The sequence below is a fragment of the Camponotus vicinus genome, unplaced genomic scaffold, assembly GCF_025532165.1.
Source record: "Camponotus vicinus isolate PSW18456_S1 unplaced genomic scaffold, iyCamVici1.0 SCAF_2, whole genome shotgun sequence".
In the NCBI taxonomy this organism is placed as follows: Eukaryota; Metazoa; Arthropoda; class Insecta; order Hymenoptera; family Formicidae; genus Camponotus; species Camponotus vicinus.
This window is the reverse complement of record NW_028141956.1, coordinates 2,187,735-2,207,429: the sequence shown is the minus strand read 5'-3', so window position 1 is coordinate 2,207,429 and position 19,695 is coordinate 2,187,735. Positions and strand designations below refer to the sequence as shown.

Here is a 19,695-nt window from a genome sequence, read left to right as displayed (position 1 = left end):
TACAATGAGAAATATATCGGTAAAGGGTTAAATACATGTTCGCATATATTATGAAAAAAAAAATAATAAATAATTTCGCAGTATCAATTAAATACCTTTTTTTCTCTTATATCAATTAGCCGATATTGAATAAGTATCTTTTAGGATTATGGAAGAGAAATCCTTTTATCTACTTATAACTATGACCAATTATAAAAAACAGTATATGAGAAATCTTATTACGCCAGTTGACAAAAAATTTGTATTTTTTTTTTATAAATTAAGATTTATATTTAGTACTTCTCTTTGAAAATTTTTGAAGAAATTTGCACAAATTATAAATTAATATATAATTAATATATTATTATTTATAATTTTACATTATAAATGATCGCGTCTCTCCTTCGTGCTGGTAATTGGGAGATTATGCGTACTATTATATATATATTACTGCGAATGTATTATTATTACAGCTAAAATCAAGTTTGTTACTATGATCATTATTGCACAAACCTTTCAGGAAACAAGTGTATATAATATTTCCTTTTATATTCTGGACGAAAAAATGTATATTTTAATAAAATATTTAAAGTATGGAATTTTTTAATGTTAATGCGACTTTCGACCTTTCCTTATGACATCATATATAATAAATTATTATTGCTACTTATTTTTTATTTTCTTTAATAGTGATAATATCATTAATGTAATTTCTATGTAATTTTAATTTTATCTTAAATTATGGAATTGTATAAATTATGGGATTATATAAATATGTGCATATTTTTTTATGGACGTTTTAAATTCATGCATGTGTTTATTATTGTATTATTGGGCCTTGTGCGTGAAAAAAATATTAAATGCAGAAAAAAGTAAGGTAAATTTCTTTAAAGTAAATAAAACTATAACTTACAAAAATAATAACTATTTAATTTGTAAATTTGTTTGTCTGCAAACGACTTTTTACTACTATAATGTACAAAAATATATATATTAATATTATTTAAATGTAAGAACAAGCGCAAAAATTTGTTATATAAGAATTACATTAAAGTAAAATTTATTTTTAAATTTATTTTATCTACGCACGTGAATGTCGTCCGATTTGAACGGTTTCTCTCACACATAATAGCGCTCGCGAATCTTTCTCGTTCATCCATCCTCAGTACTTCGGTACAGAGAATCGACTTTACACGTGAGTTAAATAGTACAATTCGATTTAAACGAATTTAAACGAATCACGAGATGCAATCCTCGCCGCGATAAGACACGCGTTATGTATTTGATGACGCTAAATCAGCATACAGATCTGTATGCTGATTTAGCATCATCAAATACGCAACGCGTAATAGCCTATGTCGTACATCTTGTGATGCTGAATGATGTATTCAGTGTTCTTTCATCCTCCTTCCTTTCCAACACACATTCAGATCAGCGACGAAAAGTTGCTCCTTCTATTATAATTGTCGAATGTCATCCACCTGTCATTCTCGCTCGGAAGAACGATTACGCAATCGTTTTCTACGCAGTGAGTCGCTCATGCGGAAATAATGCATGTATATGTAAAAAAAATAACGAATAATAAATTAAATATTTCGTTATTGGCTTGTCGTATTTTTTTTCAGAGAGCACGTATACGCGTTTTCCTTCTCGAATTGAATACTTATCGGTCGCATATATGGGCCTTATGTTGTCGTCGACTAACTTGCGAGCCAACTAGACGAGACAGATACGCGCGAAATATCTGATGTTGCCGCGTGTCATATCGTTCAGGTACAATAGATTAACGTGACTCTCTTTCTTATCGTCTGCCGCCGCCGCCACCGTCTTTCTTAGCTTCTCTTCAATAGTGTATACATTGACAGATATACCGTTCAGAAACGCTCGAATCACCCGATTTCATTCAAACTCATGCGTAACTCCACACCTTCAAGATTCAACACTGTGGAATAATGCAGATATCGCAAACTTCTTTCGCATAAATTCGACGTAAGGTAAGAGTGACTGATTCCTCGTGGCGATCGTCTTAATGGTTATTAATAATAAATAGGTCGTTATTAATAATTTGTAATAAGTAGGCCGAACAAAATGAATGAAACGCCATTTTGTAGAAGAAATTCTTAAAATTTTATTACAATATATATGAAAAAAATATAATCTTTTTTAATAATTTAAATAACATATTATAAAAAGGAGTTAAAAGTTTGCTTGCGCACATGAACTAATGATATATGTTTTCAAAGTGTTGTTCATCGGAATCGACACAGAATTGCAATCGTTTTCGAAAACTTTGAAATACATTATCAAATATGTTTATAGAAATGTTTCGAATGCAATTTTTGATTGCTATCTATCAGTTTTTCGATGAGAGGAACGACAACTAACTATTCAGATTTCTTTACTCCAAAACCTTAATTTTGCTTGTTAATATACTTTTTTTTTTTTTGCGAGAGAGGAGGAGAAAATGCACTTACGCACACCGGGGATCCCGTAGTCCCCGGTAGTGTTGGACTCGGCCTATCTAGCGGCCCCTACCAACTAAAAACCTTCCCTCTTGGCACCTACCAGTGGCGACTAGACTCCCGAGAGGTACCCGCTCTCGCATTACCCTCTCGGGGGTCCTATGTCAGTTGGGTTTACACACCCTCGTTCAATCGGGAATGCTTGTTAATATACCTATTGATCCAAAAATGAATTTCATTTGAAAAAAATAATCTTCTTCATCGAGTTTCTCATTTTTAAACATGTCAGTCAATGAAACAAGAAAAAAATAACTTAAATTAGCATATTTGTAGTACTTAAATTAGTATATTTTAATATTACATACATTTTAATATTACATATATACATATAATTTTATTTAGTATTATACAGGATATTCGATAATACTCGCCGAAGCGTTTCTACTTAATTTCCCATTAATTATTGCATAGATCGCAAAACGATAGAGAGGACTTTTCTACTCACAATCAGTTTAATCCGCTCTACTTGCATACTACTTGGGTGTGTATGAAAATTATCGGACACACACACACACACCCTTATACATATATATAATTATAATTTGACATACAAAATTACAATTTTAAGTGCTTATATTTTTTATTATTGCGAGATTGAAGAAACATTCGCATAAGTAAGATATATGGTACTTCTGCCATTAAGGATAATACGTAAGCGCAAAGGTAAATAATCACAAAATATCCTATAAACATAATAACCTAAAAATTGATAATAAATGTTAAAAAGTTCTTCGTTAATAGTAGAATTTTAGAGATAATCTTTACTTACCATAGGCAGAAATTCCAAGTGAACGGATGTTTCACTAGATAAACGAATCGATTGTATGATAAAAGGATTTATAAGATATACACAATAAGTAAGTTTACTAAGAGGGATGAAGACTTTGAACGATAATAATTGATTTATAATACCTGTAACAAAATAAAACTTATATATCTATGTATATGTGTGATGATAACAATAAAATTTTTGCAATTATGTAATTATTTTTCATGCTTTATGCCAGCATTTATTGAAAATGAAACTTATAAAAGAGTAAATTAAAAATAAATTAAATGAGAGACAAGTTATGAATATAATATAGTTTAGTACGCGATAACGATTCGTCCCTCTCGCGGGGCAAGGGGGACGAAGAAGTATAACTATGGCGCTAGTGGCCAAATAGTTTTAATTTATTTATTCAATTTTCCATCACCGCAAAAAAGTACGCTGAATAAGAATATATACGCATTTGACTTATAACAATTATCAGAAATATTAAATAAAAAATAATTTAAAACGACATTAATATACAAAAAATTCAGAATTTTATTTAAAATAGAGTATTTTTTGTGATCGATAATTAGGTCGATAAATCAGTGCCAGTCAATCGCTGCTGGCTGATGACGCTACGGTTATGTACTTTTACGTTCCCCTTGCCCCGCGAGAGGGGCCAAAGAACACGAATCGTTGTCGCGTACTGTATAATTTATTTACGTAGATTTTTATGTTCAAATATGTATGCTCAGATTTTTCATATAAATATACTTACCACCATGCTTAGAAAAACACGCTATTACAATCCATGCTATACCTATAGCCCAAAGTGTTCTACTCAAAGCAATATAGATAGCAGTATATAGAATAGATACATTTCGTTCATAAAGGCCTATCAATGCAAAAATATTACACGCGCTACCAAAACACCAACATAAAATTACAGTTTCCTGAAAAAAAAAATGCTTTAGATATAATATATAAATATATTAATATAAATATATGTATAAATATTTAATTAAAATAAAAATATATTAATATACAAAAACTAATATATAAGTAATTAATCAGGATATATATATAATCTATTTATGTATTTTATAATTATTTTAATAATTGTTTAATTGTTTATTTTTTCATTAAATTCATATAAGAATAAAATTATACTTTACCTTTTTAAAGACTAATTTTTTATTTAGTCTTCTTATAATATAACCTGTAATTATGCCAATAATATATGGTCCTATTCTTATCCAAGGAGGGAAGTAGAAAATACTTCTAAGTCTAAATTGTTCATCTAATCTGCAATAAAAATAGGGTTTATTTAATTATTCTCATAATTAGCATAACATTTCATATTCTTAACATAATATCTTATAAGCGTCTTAACATATTCTAATTAGCATTTTTATCACTTACGTCGGGATATATTCATAACTATATGAAATATAACCGCTAAGCACAATAGAACCTAGTAGAAGTGTACCCAATATGAAAACACTCGTGTAAAAGTATCTGAAATTAGCAATTTATATTTATTTGAATATGTATGCCCAGCATATGTTGATTATAATACCATCAACTTATCAATAAATCAACTTACATAGTTGACAAAATCAATAGTATTGTAGCAATTATAAAGTATTGCATATCATTGGCTAAATACCAACTCCAAATCATACACTATAAAATTATATAAAAATTTTAATGATTTGTAAATAATATAGCTAATTATATTTTAAATATGATTATATACCATTCTATCGGAATCGAACAGATTATTTATGTATAAAAGATTTTTCCACCAATATTGTGAGCAAACTTTATACATATAAGTTGGAAAGTGTGAATTCTTGTCGTACCAAGCCGAATTTAATTGCAATATTCCTATCGTCATCATGTATGCAGGAGTCAACCTTAAAATAAATAATTTTGAGATATATCAAAATATATAAACAGAAGAAACAAAAAAAAGAAATATTGATTTTATTTGTAAACTGTTTTTTATATGCATCGTTCTTGTTTATTGTCTGTATAAGTAATGATAATGAGAAACGTACCGAATAAATCTTCTTATTACATGAATAAAGAATTCATTTAATTTTTCTTTGTAATTAATGGATGTAGCTTTTCTTTTGTCCATTTTGTCCTTCAAATATAAATAAGATACTAAGAGCCCACTTGAAAAAAAGTAAGTATCCACTGGTACGATTGTGTTGATTGATACGTGAATGAAGACGTTCAAGGTCATTTTGGACACTGATACTTTATTATCTATACGAAATAATTTCGATTATATATATATATATATATATATATATATATATATATACACATATACAGGGTGACCCATTTTAACTTAGGCAGCCAAATAACTCGAAAAATAAGCAAGATAGAGAAAAATGTTTTAGACAAAAGTTGTATGGTTTCGAGGGGGCCATAAGATGGTATCATTGGTTTGACCTTGAAGAGTCATTTGAAGGTCACGTGAAGGTCACTTCAATTTTTTTAAATGGAACATCCTATATATTTTTGTACATTCTTGTAGCTCATCTCGAGAGCTTTCCAAAACACTATAATTAAGTACATTTTCGTTAAGTACTTTTTGAGTTATGAGGCTTGAAATAATTTCTTAATTTTACATAAACCGTAAAATATCTTGTAAAATATTCATTTTTCGATTACCTTACCTTAATAGTTTTATGTACAAAATAATGAGAGGAATCAATTGGTGTAAAGAAAACACATAGTTGTTTCGAAGAAAAAATATGTAATTTGCAATTAACAATTCCATATTTTTTCTTAAAAACAACTATGTGTTTTCTTTACACCAATTGATTCCTCTCATTATTTTGTACATAAAAGTATTAAGGTAAGATAATCGAAAAATGAATATTTTACAAGATATTTTACGATTTATGTAAAATTAAGAAATTATTTCAAGCATCTTAACTCAAAAAGTACTTAACGGAAAGGTACTTAATTATAGTGTTTTGGAAAGCTCTCGAAATAAGCTACAAGAATGTACAAAAATATATAGGGTATTCCATTTAAAAAAATTGAAATGACCTTCACGTGACCTTCAAATGACTCTTCAAGGTCAAACCAATGATACCATCTTATGGCCCCCTCGAAACCATACAACTTTTGTCTAAAACATTTTTCTCTATCTTGCTTATTTTTCGAGTTATTTGGCTGCCTAAGTTAAAATGGGTCACCCTGTATATATATACGCACAGATATCTATACTATAACTAGATCGCTAATTCTCATTGATTTTATACATAAAATGTCTCCGAAAACCATGTAATATATGACGGTCGCGTATGCGTAATATTGGTAGAAAACTAATATGATGAATCTATAACCAGCTAATATTTAAGTTTTCACCTTAAAAATTGTACTTTTTACATCGTAAACTTTTAATTTTGTAATAAAATAAATATAAATATATATAAATGTTATATACATATATTTTTAATCTTTATATATTTTTAATCTTCTATATATATATTTTTAATCTTGATTTTAATTATATCATGTACCTTTTAAATATATTTTGATATATTTTATTTTTAAAGGCTATAACAATTCTTTAATTAAAAAAACGAAGAAGATTATATATTATTTAAAGATAACTTTTATTCAACTGTAAGTTTATACACAAATTACATACTTATATACATTGTATGTAACATCAACCAATCACAAACGTGACTGCTGTCTACCAACATTACGCATGCGTAAGAATTTAGTACATAAATTTTGTGTATATATATTTGACGCAAGTTAGCGATCTAGTATATAGTATAGATGTCTGTGATTATACGTCGAAAACGTGATTATATATATATATATATATATATATATATATATATATATATACATATCATTTCTATAAGTTTTTTTCATATTGCTTACCGACGTAATCCATCATGAAATATACGGTATGCAAAATAATTATCCAACTCATACTTAGAAATTTTAAACCATGAATGACAGGTATTTTGTCAGCATTCAATTCCGTCTTTAATATTATTTTTGTATTTGTGTATATGGAAAAACACATTAATATTTGTCCAATTCTACTTTCTCGACGTAAAGGTGTTATTTCCTCGAATATGTTCTTCACATCTGAATCGCAAAACAGAATTTTCACAATAGTATATTTATATAAAAGATCAACATGTGCTCAATATTATGAATGAGTCTGTTGTTGAAAAGTGATTTCAAATACGATACTTACTAGCGGTAGTTTTATCCGTTTCGACGAAATATTTTTGATGCACAAATATATCATATGTTGTGCCGATTATCATCATAAAAAAAGTTAGCGCTAAAACACTGTAATTATAAAATAAATACAAAAAATATATCTGTTATTTCAAAATATGGTAATTATGCAGATATACGGAGCCATTTCCGATTTCAATAATTTTCACGTATGTTGTCAAGGTCAACACTCTGAATAATGTTATAAAGATTTTAGTCCGCGCTCGTTGTTTATTTAAAAATTATTAACAAAAGAATTTCACAATTTTAATGCTTTTTATCTCCGAAAATATTGATTTGAAAGAAAATTTTAACCAAAAAATAAAGCCGTTGAAAAACTCTACAAAAAAGGTTATATGCATTTTTCCCATAAACCTACTATTTTAGCTGTTATATAAAAAAATAATAATTTTAAATACAATTTAAATTTATATAGAATTTAATACAATTTAATACAATTAAAAATTATCACAAATGTATGTGTACACACACACACACACACACACGTGCGCGCGCGCGCGCGCGGGGTGTGCAAGGGGGGCCTTCGGCCCCCCTCCCGCAACCACCCCGCCGGTAGGCAAGGTGGACCTCGCTTTATAACTTACAGCATATATCCATTGTGATTCAATTCTTCGCAATGCGTCCCCTACCGGCGGGGTGGTTGCGGGAGGGGGGGGCCGAAGGCCCCCTTGCACCCCCCGCGCGCGCGCACGCGCGCGCGTGTGTGTGTGTGTACACATACATTTGTGATATTTTTTAATTGTATTAAATGTATTTAAAATAAAGAATAATAATTTTAGGAAGTAGCATAAATGTTTATCTATTGTAATTTATAATTCATTTATATTTTCATTGATAGGATACATAGCAGCCATTATTCAAATGAAAGCATCTAATCGGTTTATCGTTATGTAAAATTAAAAAAATTTACTAAAATTTGGTGGATCACGTCATATAACCATTCTATGACGTAAAATTGTGTTCTATTCATTAAACTCTTTTGGTTAATAATTTATTAATAAACAACGAGCGCGGGCTAAAATCTTTATAACATTACTCAGAGTGTTGACCTTGACAACATATGTGAAAATTATTGAAATCGGAAGTGGCTCCGTATATCTGCATAATTACCCAAAATATTTGGATGTTATATAAAAACATTTATTTTTAATATATTTATATGTGCTAATAAAGTTATTATTCTATATTATTATTGATAAAGTTATTATTATGCTATTATTAATTATATATTTTATTCGTATTTTTCGACATACCAGATAAAAAATATTGCATCATTAAATAACTCTTGCTGATTATATTTTAAATTTTTAACTTCGACCAATTTGAAGTCTACAGAATAAAGGTCATTAACAAAAAAAGCTCTATCACGAAATATTTTTTCCAGAATTAAATTTAAGTCATTTATAGAACACGATGCCGGTAAACAAAGACCGAGCGTAACAAAGTCCTAAAACAAAATATTTTATATAGTTAATATTACTATATCATACATATTACTATATCATACATGTATACTAATACATATTATATCATACATATTACTATATCATACATGTATACTATATCATACATATTACTACATCATACATGTATACTAAGATTAATGATACTTCGAAGGTTCAACATTCGAACTTCGATTCTCCGATATTAAAACCTTTGAAGATCGGAATTTAAAAATTCAAAGTTTCAAATCTTCGATATTTTGATAATTCAATCTTTGAAGCTTCGTAAGGACAAATATCAATATACATTATTTGATAATTTCAGAACAGGAAATATTTTTAGTAAATATTTATTTTAACTTAGCCCTCACCAATGACTTTGACCTTGACATAAGTTATCAAGGTTCTGAGTAACCCTCAAAAAGTTTTAATGGTCGCTCGTTGTTTATTAAAAAAATTGTAAACAAAAAAGTTTCACGAATTTTACATAATTTTCGAACATCATTTCTGATTTAAAATCGATTAGATTTGTATTAGGTTTGGTTATATCTTCCGGAAGTAGAGCCCACCCGTAAGGGAGAGGAGATGGAACCCACTGAAACTTTATGTCAAACACCCTGTATATATATATATATATATATATATATATATATATATATATAAATAACTATAAGAAATTAGGCTCTGTGTATTAAAACATAAACTTAAATTTAAACAGGCCATAAGAGCTAAACGCGGATGATAGTCTGTAAGTTCAACGAGAAAATAAGTTTTTCGTTGAAACTTATTTGTGTGCACAGGGCACAAATTTTCTTGGTACGATACCAAGCAAATTTAAATAATTCTCAATTCGAGAATTTATTTAATTATTATCCCTCTTTCCCCCCTGTAAGAAGACTCGGGTTCGATTCCCGATTCAGCGACTTTCGGCCCGATATTTTTCTCGCCTACAACATTACAGGGGGGAAAGAGGGATAATAATTAAATAAATTCTCGAATTGAGAATTATTTAAATTTGCTTGGTATCGTACCAAGAAAATTTGTGACCTGTGCACACAAATAAGTTTCAACGAAAAACTTATTTTCTCGTTGAACTTACGCACTATCATCCGCGTTTAGCTCTTATGGCCTGTTTAAATTTAAGTTTATATATATATATATATAACGTAATCTAAGCCAAAATTTAGTTTTAAATCAGAAATAGGTTTGGATTAGATTATATTTTCCGGAAGTGGAACCCTCCATAGGGAGGGGCGATTGTATTCGCGCATGTTTTTTATGAGACGAAACGAAGTTCATTCTGCATCTAATCTTGACCCTTGCTGAGAGTGAACTTTGCTTCGTTTTGCAAAGTACATACGTGAACACAGTGGGTTCCATCTCCTCTTCCTTACGGGTGGGCTCTACTTCCGGAAGATATAACCAAACCTAATACAAATCTAATCGATTTTAAATCAGAAATGATGTTCGAAAATTATGTAAAATTTGTGAAACTTTTTTGTTTACAATTTTTTTAATAAACAACGAGCGACAATTAAAACTTTTTGAGGGTTACTCAGAACCTTGATAACTTATATCAAGGTCAAAGTCATTGGTGAAGGCTAAGTTAAAATAAATATTTACTAAAAATATTTCCTGTTTTGAAATTATCAAATAATGTATATTGATATTTGTCCTAAGTATACATATTATATATATATATATATATATATATATATATATATATATGTATATATATATAATATGTATACTTTGCAATTTTCGCAATATTTATTGAAATATTGATTAAGAAGATCTAGCGAATGAGCGTGCCTAGAACGTGAAATGTATACTCTAGGTATATCAGCGAGTCACATGGTAACGAGAAAGAATGACCGCAAAAACAGGCTTAAAATCGCCCGTTTCGTGGACATCGAAGTTTGAGTTTGGTCGATTTTGGCGGTAAATAATTGTACATCGTGGAACATCAATCCTCTGAAAATTTCAGATTGAGCATACCTTTTATTACTGAGACATGAGGGGTTAAATTGTTCACTATACATGAAAGATATGCCATTTTATCCGTTCAACACAAAATACCCCGAGGTTATTTCTCATATCAAAAAATGTTTCAGATAAGATTTGTTTATCTGTTAGAAGACTAATTTATCGTGACCTCAAATCGACGTTTAAGTCAAGTTCAGTGTTGAACGTGTAAAATGGCGTACCCTTCATTCGTGAATAATACCAACTTCAACCCTTCATATCTCAGCAATAAAAGGTATGCTTAATTCGAAATTTTTAGGGGATGAATGCTTGATGATATATAATCATTTACCATTAAAATCGTATCAAAACTCGAGGTCCACGAAACGGACGATTTTTGCGGTCATTCTTTGGTTGTGCGTTCTGCGACTCTTGTCTTTTCTTGATTCTAATATATAAATATAATTGTTCTGAAACTTTCATTTCAAATAATTTTTTATTTTGTATAATTTTTGACAGTATTGCTTGTCGATTAAAATGGGAAATTTAAACATATACTGTATTCTATTATACACAAATATGTACAGAATTTTTAAAAGAAAGAATGTATTTTAATATATAAGAATGAACATACAAAATCTAGGATTAATTTATTACATATCATTGCTACAACTTTATAAAATAAAAATTTAAAAATCTCTATGTAAATATATATTTACTAGCTTCAATTTAATTTGATACTTTTTTTAGCTAATTTTATAATACTTATCTTTTAAAAACTTACTTCATTCTCTAAATTGATGTGGTATTGAAGAGTACTGTTGTGCTTGAAATGAATAACAAAGTAATTTACTTTGAAAGGTGGAGATTCTTCTCGTGGATTACGATATATTGTATTATTTAATATATGCCGCTCTGCGATCGGTAGAGGATCTGTATTCATTATATCGAGACATTGGTTATGACTACCTAGCCAATAACTATTTCCATAAAGAAAGCCTGGTTTATATCCACCGCTAGAATCCAGCACTGAAAAACATAGAAGTAATTGTTATTTAAATAAAAGTATTATTTACTAATTATAAGATCAAGTTCCAAATAAAGAATTACAAATGAAAAAAACTGCTTTACAAATTATTTTATATCGTGTGAAGTATATTACAAAATAAGTATATTTAAAAGTAAGAGTTAAAGTAGTGATATAAAAAATTGTGCCCTCATAATTGCACCAAGAATAAAAATCTAGCAAATTTAAATCGAAATACTTTAATTGAAAACACTGTTGTACAAAATAGTTGTTTTAATTTTCAAAAATAATAACATTAAATTTAAACAAATAATATTAAAAATTAAAAATTTATCTAAAAATTAAAAATTGAAAATTATAAAATAAATAAACAAATATAAAATTGTGCCGGATGTATGCGGGAAAGTTCTCGTAACTGGAAATTATAAGGTACCCGATAGGGATCGGACGGAAAGTGGATAAGTCCGCGTGATCAATCACAAAGACATTTATTCAGTAGTAACAATGTCAAACAAGAATAGTCAATGTTCGCTAGAGAGTTCACAATTTTTAGTACAGAATTTCTCGGCGAGTTGATGCTTCACAAATGCAAAACTAAACAAGTTGTACAAATGTTGCCGCGGGGGCGTTGGTTGATCGCCAGACGCGCACAACAAGCGAGCGAGAGCGTTAACAATATGAGCGAGTGATAGCGTTTACAAGAACGGTTGGACGAATAATTTTGTAACCTGCGCAATTTCGAAAAAAACCGTGACACTGTTACCTTAATAATAAATCCACAATAAGCAGGATCACGATAAAAAAAAAGAAAAAAAGAAAATCAAGTACAAAAATACAATAGACTGAATTTGTAGTTATTTGTACCATCAAAAAAACTTAATCTTTTGTATTTTAATATCGTTTCTTTTATTTTTCGGTCTGCCGCGCACTGGATTCATATTAACACTACTGTTCATTGTGAACTGTTTGAGATGAATTGTTTCTTATGAAGAGCTGTTCGACTAAAGAGCAATCATTTCAAAAATCTACTATTAAAAAATATGCGTCTTCTTTGATAGATACCGAAAAGCCGCGTACGACTCGCGGCGATTCAAATTCGAAGATATCAAGTTACCGCTGCTTTTCGCTCGCTTGAAATCACTTGAAGAAAATTTATAACTTTACCAATATTTTACAAATAAAAGGCTGCATATCTTTTTCAAACGCTTTGATATGGAGAAGCCGCGGCAAGTCGCGGCGACTCGACTAAAAAGTCGCGTAATTTTTTATATCATCGAATTTGAGTCACTGCGAGTCATGCGGCTTTTCGGTATCTATCAAAGACTTCCAGAAAATGGCGTATCTTTTAAAAGTCGATTTTTGAAATGATTGCTCTTTAGTCTCGAGCAGCTCTTCATAAGAGACAGTTCACATCAAAATGTCAATATAAATCTAGTGCGCGGTAGTCCGGGAAAAGAATAAATTTTAATGCTGAATGTAATTTTAAAAAAGGACAGTTCGGTATGAAAATTGAAACTATATTTATTCTTGAGACTGATGAGAGGGTAGTTTTTGAATAATCGGCGAGGATACAAAATCTAAAACTTTATATTTTGATAGTACAAATTATGCCACGTTGAATGTACAAGTAGTTGATTCTGTTAATGGGAACGAGTACTTTATTCTTGAGACTGATAGGGCTGAGTTCAATTGGGGGTTGTTTGAAGCAGAAGGGATAAATATATTAAGTTTTTTTTTTGATGGTACAAATTAGTACAAATACAGTCCATTGTATTTCTGTACTTGATTTTCTTTTTTTCTTTTTTTTTTATTGTGGTCCTGCTAGCTTAATGTTAAGATGACAGTGTCACGGTTTTTTTCGAAATTGCACAGGGGTACAAAATTATTATTAGTGGTATAAATTAGTACAAAATAGGTACTAAATAATTTGATAAGTTTGGTTTGATTTTACTAATTTGATCCTGCTAGCTTAATGGAGGTCTCTTATACTCGTCCCGTAATAAATTAACTATTTCCTTTTATAATTCAAAAATTAAATTTCCAAGAAAATTTTGTAAAACGGAAAATCACGTCAGAATTGAATCAGGAATATGTCATTTTAAAGATTATTTTTAATTATCCTGTATATATGTGTGTGTGTGTGTGTGTGTGTGTGTGTGTGTGTGTGTGTGTGTGTGTGTGTGTGTGTGTGTGTGTGTGTGTGTGTGTGTGTGTGTGTGTGTGTGTGTGTGTGTGTGTGTACACACACATATACACATATATATATATATACACACATATAATATATATATATATATATACACTGAGTATTTGTTCATATATGTCCGACCAAATATCTCGTAACTGATTGAAGTTACAAAAAAGTTTAATAAGAGAAATTTACACGGCTTTGAGCCAGCTACAAAGTGCATGTAAAAAATTTTTTTTTACTCCTGACCTTTTCAAATTATGAAGGTAAACATGGTTTTTTTTAATGAATATCTATAATTTTTTTTTGCATAATTATATAATAGAAGTCATTTGCAATTATATCTAATGAAAAATTGTTACTATGTATCGTTTACGAGATAATCGGCATCTTTAGTATCTAAATATTATATATTAAATTTATTTAAAAAAACATGTTCACCTTTACAACTCGAAGAGGTCACGTATAAAAAAAAAATTTCTTACATGCACTTTGTAGCTGATTCAGAGCCGTGCAAATTTCTCTTATTAAACTTTTTTGTAACTTCCATCAATTGCGAGGTATTTGGTCGGACATATATGAACAAACCCTCAGATGATATTGTCGGATATCCACATCTTAAACCTGAATACTTTAAAAACTCTTTTTGGTAATTTATTGCTCACTGAATATCGACTGTTATTGTGCGCATCGAAGGCGAAATATTCCGCAGAAAATTGTAAACCGAAAACGCCGCGATTTTATCAAATCGAAGTGTCTTATCGTTATCTCGTTTTCTCGTTCGGGCGGCCGAAGTCGGTGCGTCGTCCGCTTGTATAATAATTTAATTCATCTTGCTCGCGCTCGATTGCTGCCGCACATGTCAATGCTATATAGACTATAAATCCTTCACCTTATTACGAGCCTATTAATCGATTTTGCTGGTGCCGATCTGTATTTCTTCTTATTATTTCTATTTCTTTAATTTTTAAATATATTATAATATATTAATTTAATATATTAAATTTTTTTTTAAATATATTAATTTTTTAAATATATTATTTTATTATATTTTAAATATTGTCTTGATATTTTTAGCGTTGTTCTCAATCTCCTTACCTCCGTTCGACTGACCCATTTCTCTTTCCATTATATTGCCAAGCTATCGCGTTAATTACGTCAATTCCGTCGCATTCGTCTTTCCATCTCCATTTCGTGTCGACATTTTTCGCGTAATTTTGGTGCGATTTTCCGTACGTGACGCCCAATCATTTAGTAAATTTCGTGATTACTTTCGGATGGAGACGCGAAATCGCGAATTGCGCCGAAGGTGTATCATGTAACCACCGCGCGACCCCGTACGTCCAGGTAAAAAGCACGATCACAAATATGTATATATATATATATATATATTGCAATCTTTAATTAAAACCTATAATTACTAATTATTAATAATCATTAATTACACAGGCCTGCCAGGTTTTTTTTTTAAGATGCAATAGTGATTTCCGACGTAATTTTGTGCGCTGAATCCGAATCTGGCCGCCGAATTTGCGTAGCACATCAGGTTTTTGAGTAATTTGTAGTTGAATGGCCCAAAAATCGCTATTTTGGCCAATTTCATGAATTTATTGTGGGGAAACCAAATTTTTTGAAATATTTCTGCCAATGGCATCGTATAGTACTTACTTTCACTTTTCAAATTCACTTTCGATTACCGCCGCACGATTTTTTTTCGCTGAGATATATAAGTATGAAGTTATAAGAAAATTTACGTTAAAGAAAATAAATACAATGATAAACGCAATATACGGTCCGGATGATAACAAATCAAGTAATAAGAAAGAAAGGCTGAAAGACCGTGGCACAAGATGTTAAAGTGTAAAAAATAATAAAACCCTAAGTAAGAGACATAATATATTAATAATCAATTAAAATTAAAATTACATACGTACGTTTCGATCTTTTCAAGATCCTTTTCAATGTTCAAGAAGTCGTTAGAAAATAAACAAAACATTAAAAAATTTCAAAATCATAATAACAATAACGGAACGCGATTACAACAAAGACAGGCGCGATGGAACAACAAATAGACATTGTGTACAGTAATAACGGACGCAGCTTTTTTTAAAAACGCTAATAATTGATGTAACGAATGAAAGCGCATAGACAGTTAATGAATTAAACGGCTAATAATGTCTTGTTACCAGCCACATTTTCTAAAAAAGGTAACGCACCCATCATTCAAGACGGTATAATAAATTCGCATACGTGAAATAATTCTTCGTAAAATAAAATTAAAAAAACCAGAGTGTGAGGAACGCATATTATCGCCAGCGTAAAAATAAATACAATGATAAACGCAATATACGGTCCGGATGATAACAAATCAACTAATAAGAAAGAAAGGCTGAAAGACCGTGGCACAAGATGTTAAAGTGTAAAAAATAATAAAGACTCTAAGTAAGAGACATAATATATTAATAATCAGTTAAAATTAAAATTACATACGTACGTTTCGATCTTTTCAAGATCCTTTTCAATGTTCAAGAAGTCGTTAGAAAATAAACAAAACATTAAAAAATTTAAATAACTATAAGAAATTAGGCTCTGTATATTAAAACATAAACTTAAATTTAAAGGCAATAAGAGCTAAACGCGGATGGTAGTGCGTAAGTTCAACGAGAAATAAGTTTTCGTTGAAAATTATTTGTGTGCACAGGGCACAAATTTTCTTGGTACGATACCAAGCAAATTTAAATAATTCTCAATTCGACAATTTATTTAATTATTATCCCTCTTTCCCCCCTGTAATGTTGTAGGCGAGAAAAATATCGGGCCGAAAGTCGCTGAATCGGGAATCGAACCCGAGTCTTTCGCTTGCCGGGCGACTGCTCTTACCACTGAGCTATTCAGACCCCTCAACTCGATACTTCTCGATCGCCTACAATTATATATTAAATTGAAGAATAACGCCATCTTCCGCCGGCGTGAAATTTAAATAACTATAAGAAATTAGGCTCTGTGTATTAAAACATAAACTTAAATTTAAAGGCAATAAGAGCTAAACGCGGATGGTAGTGCGTAAGTTCAACGAGAAATAAGTTTTCGTTGAAAATTATTTGTGTGCACAGAGCACAAATTTTCTTGGTACGATACCAAGCAAATTTAAATAATTCTCAATTCGAGAATTTATTTAATTATTATCCCTCTTTCCCCCCTGTAATGTTGTGAGCGAGCGAAAGACTCGGGTTCGATTCCCGATTCAGCGACTTTCGGCCCGATATTTTTCTCGCCTATAACATTACAGGGGGGAAAGAGGGATAATAATTAAATAAATTCTCGAATTGAGAATTATTTAAATTTGCTTGGTATCGTACCAAGAAAATTTGTGCCCTGTGCACACAAATAATTTTCAACGAAAACTTATTTCTCGTTGAACTTACGCACTACCATCCGCGTTTAGCTCTTATTGCCTTTAAATTTAAGATTAAAAAATTTCAAAATCATAATAACAATAACGGAACGCGATTAAAACAAAGACAGCCTGTCTTTGTTTTAATCGCGTTCCGTTATTGTTATTATGATTTTGAAATTTTTTAATGTTTTGTTTATTTTCTAACGACTTCTTGAACATTGAAAAGGATCTTGAAAAGATCGAAACGTACGTATGTAATTTTAATTTTAACTGATTATTAATATATTATGTCTCTTACTTAGAGTCTTTATTATTTTTTACACTTTAACATCTTGTGCCACGGTCTTTCAGCCTTTCTTTCTTATTACTTGATTACGTTAAAGAAAATTTACATAGACATCGATATGGTAGATCCATCATCTTGAAATTTGAAAAGACTGCCTTATGTCAGGTTCGGTTGCCCAAAAAAGTATTGTAAAGAAATATCTAATACAGTTGTTACACATTTTGATAAATTTTTCTAAATTTTATGCCTTTTTATTGTGATTCTATTCGCCATATTGGATGCGCCATTTTTAATTTCAAAAGTTGACAGAAGGTATTTAAAAGGTATTTTTAATTTCAAAAGGTGACAGAAGGTATTTAAAAGGTATTTTTACCCTAATTTTGATTCGTAGTGAGATAGAGAGGTGGCACGGTTGATTTAGAATGGCTTATTGGATCCCTGTGCATGATCGGTCTTATAACTTGTATATCTGAGCGAAAAAAAATCGTGCGGCGGTAATCGAAAGTGGATTTGAAAGGTGAGTACTATACGATGCCATTGACAGAAATATTTCAAAAAATTTGGTTTACTCACAATAAATTCATGAAATTGGCCAAAATAGCGATTTTTGGACCATTCAACTACAAATTATTCAAAAGCATGACGTGCTGGGAAATTCTGCGGCCAGATTCGTTTTCAGCGTCACAAAATCTATCAGATTCACCTACTCTGCTTTTTGTAACTGACAAAAGTTCAAATTTCGCAGGCCTGTATTATTTTTCCGCTGTTGTTGCAATGACGGAAAAAGGCAAGTTTAGTTAACTTTAATTACAATTTTTGTAATTAACAATTCATAGAATAAATATATAGAATAAATGCAAATAATTGTTCGTCAATTTCTTCTAATTATCAATTCTTTTCATAAAATTATAATTACATAAATATAATTTTACTTACTTTTTAAGCTCCATAATATTCGATGATCTACAGCGTCTTTAAAATTTTGTAATTCTTTTCCACATATAATTGAGCTAACAAAATCGGCTCTCGAAGCAACGATATAAGCGGGCAGAACATTGTTATTAACTTTCTCGTATTCAATCTTATTAGATTTATTAATTTGAGCATAAACATAAATTAATGCGTCAAAATTTATATAAATACATAAAATAAACACAAATCGATAAAATAACATAATGCAGCTATAACACAATCACTTATATTTAGGGCGCTTGTATGGCACTGCTACATCTGCATCAGGTCTGCAGTCGATTTATACTATTCCGCCGATTTTTACGACCATCCCCCCTCTTCTAATTTTCTGGCATTTAGAAAGGTACCTATACATGGCAGGGATGCAAGACTGTCTCCGCAAGCAGCATGCAACGCGTAGTGGAGAGAGTAACGGAGATGGGAGCGTAAGCGTGAAGCGCCGAGCTCACACGTACGCTTACGCTCTCATCTCCGTTACAAAGCAACATGCAACGCGTAGTGGAGAGGGTAACGGAGATGGGAGCGTAAGCGTGAAGCGCCGAGCTCACACGTACGCTTACGCTCTCATCTCCGTTACCCTCTCCACTACGCGTTGCATGTTGCTTGCGGAGATAATTTTGCATCCCTGATACATGGCAGCATCAAGTGTCGAGCGTCTGCGCAGAAAACCATTATCGGTGTTATTGCGCAGGATTTAAAATGATTTAAATTCCAGCTTTTTACGACCACGGTACTTACGACAGATAACAAACACAAACATGGCAAGCACATGAGATAAAAATGGTTAGATATTCGCGGTGATGAAGGATGCTTAAGCTCAAGGACGATATTATCTATCAATCTCATGGGGCGCATATTACCCCATGC

The 19,695-nt window shown here is 30.6% G+C and overlaps 1 protein-coding gene across 2 annotated transcripts; it reads right to left on the bottom strand.

Moving 5' to 3' along the window:
- Positions 1-2,176: 2,176 nt before the first annotated feature.
- On the bottom strand, positions 2,177-19,067 carry LOC145966014 (nose resistant to fluoxetine protein 6-like). Of its 2 annotated transcripts, XM_083089681.1 has the most exons (13): positions 18,793-19,067; positions 11,743-11,987; positions 8,805-8,998; positions 7,505-7,602; positions 7,180-7,392; positions 5,319-5,532; positions 5,015-5,174; positions 4,862-4,941; positions 4,678-4,773; positions 4,431-4,560; positions 4,034-4,208; positions 3,271-3,413; positions 2,177-3,200 (listed from the first exon to the last, which is right to left on the bottom strand). In XM_083089681.1, exons 1-13 carry the CDS (start codon positions 19,028-19,030, stop codon positions 3,057-3,059), a joined length of 2,130 nt encoding a protein of 709 aa, XP_082945807.1. In that variant the 5' UTR covers positions 19,031-19,067; the 3' UTR covers positions 2,177-3,056. The 2 variants fall into 2 exon arrangements, with proteins under 2 accessions (XP_082945807.1, XP_082945808.1); XM_083089682.1 differs by lacking the exons at positions 8,805-8,998; positions 18,793-19,067 and having other exon boundaries at positions 11,743-11,833.
- Between the last annotated feature and the right edge of the window lie 628 nt (positions 19,068-19,695).

Coding starts and splice junctions, on each gene's coding strand:
- LOC145966014 (XM_083089681.1), bottom strand. CDS start 19,030: ATGTTATTTTATCGATTTGTGTTTATTTTATGTATTTATATAAATTTT. Junction 7,603..8,804: donor GATGCAATATTTTTTATCTG/GTATGTCGAAAA, acceptor TTATAATTACAG/TGTTTTAGCGCTAACTTTTT. Junction 5,533..7,179: donor TTTCATGATGGATTACGTCG/GTAAGCAATATG, acceptor TATTTCGTATAG/ATAATAAAGTATCAGTGTCC.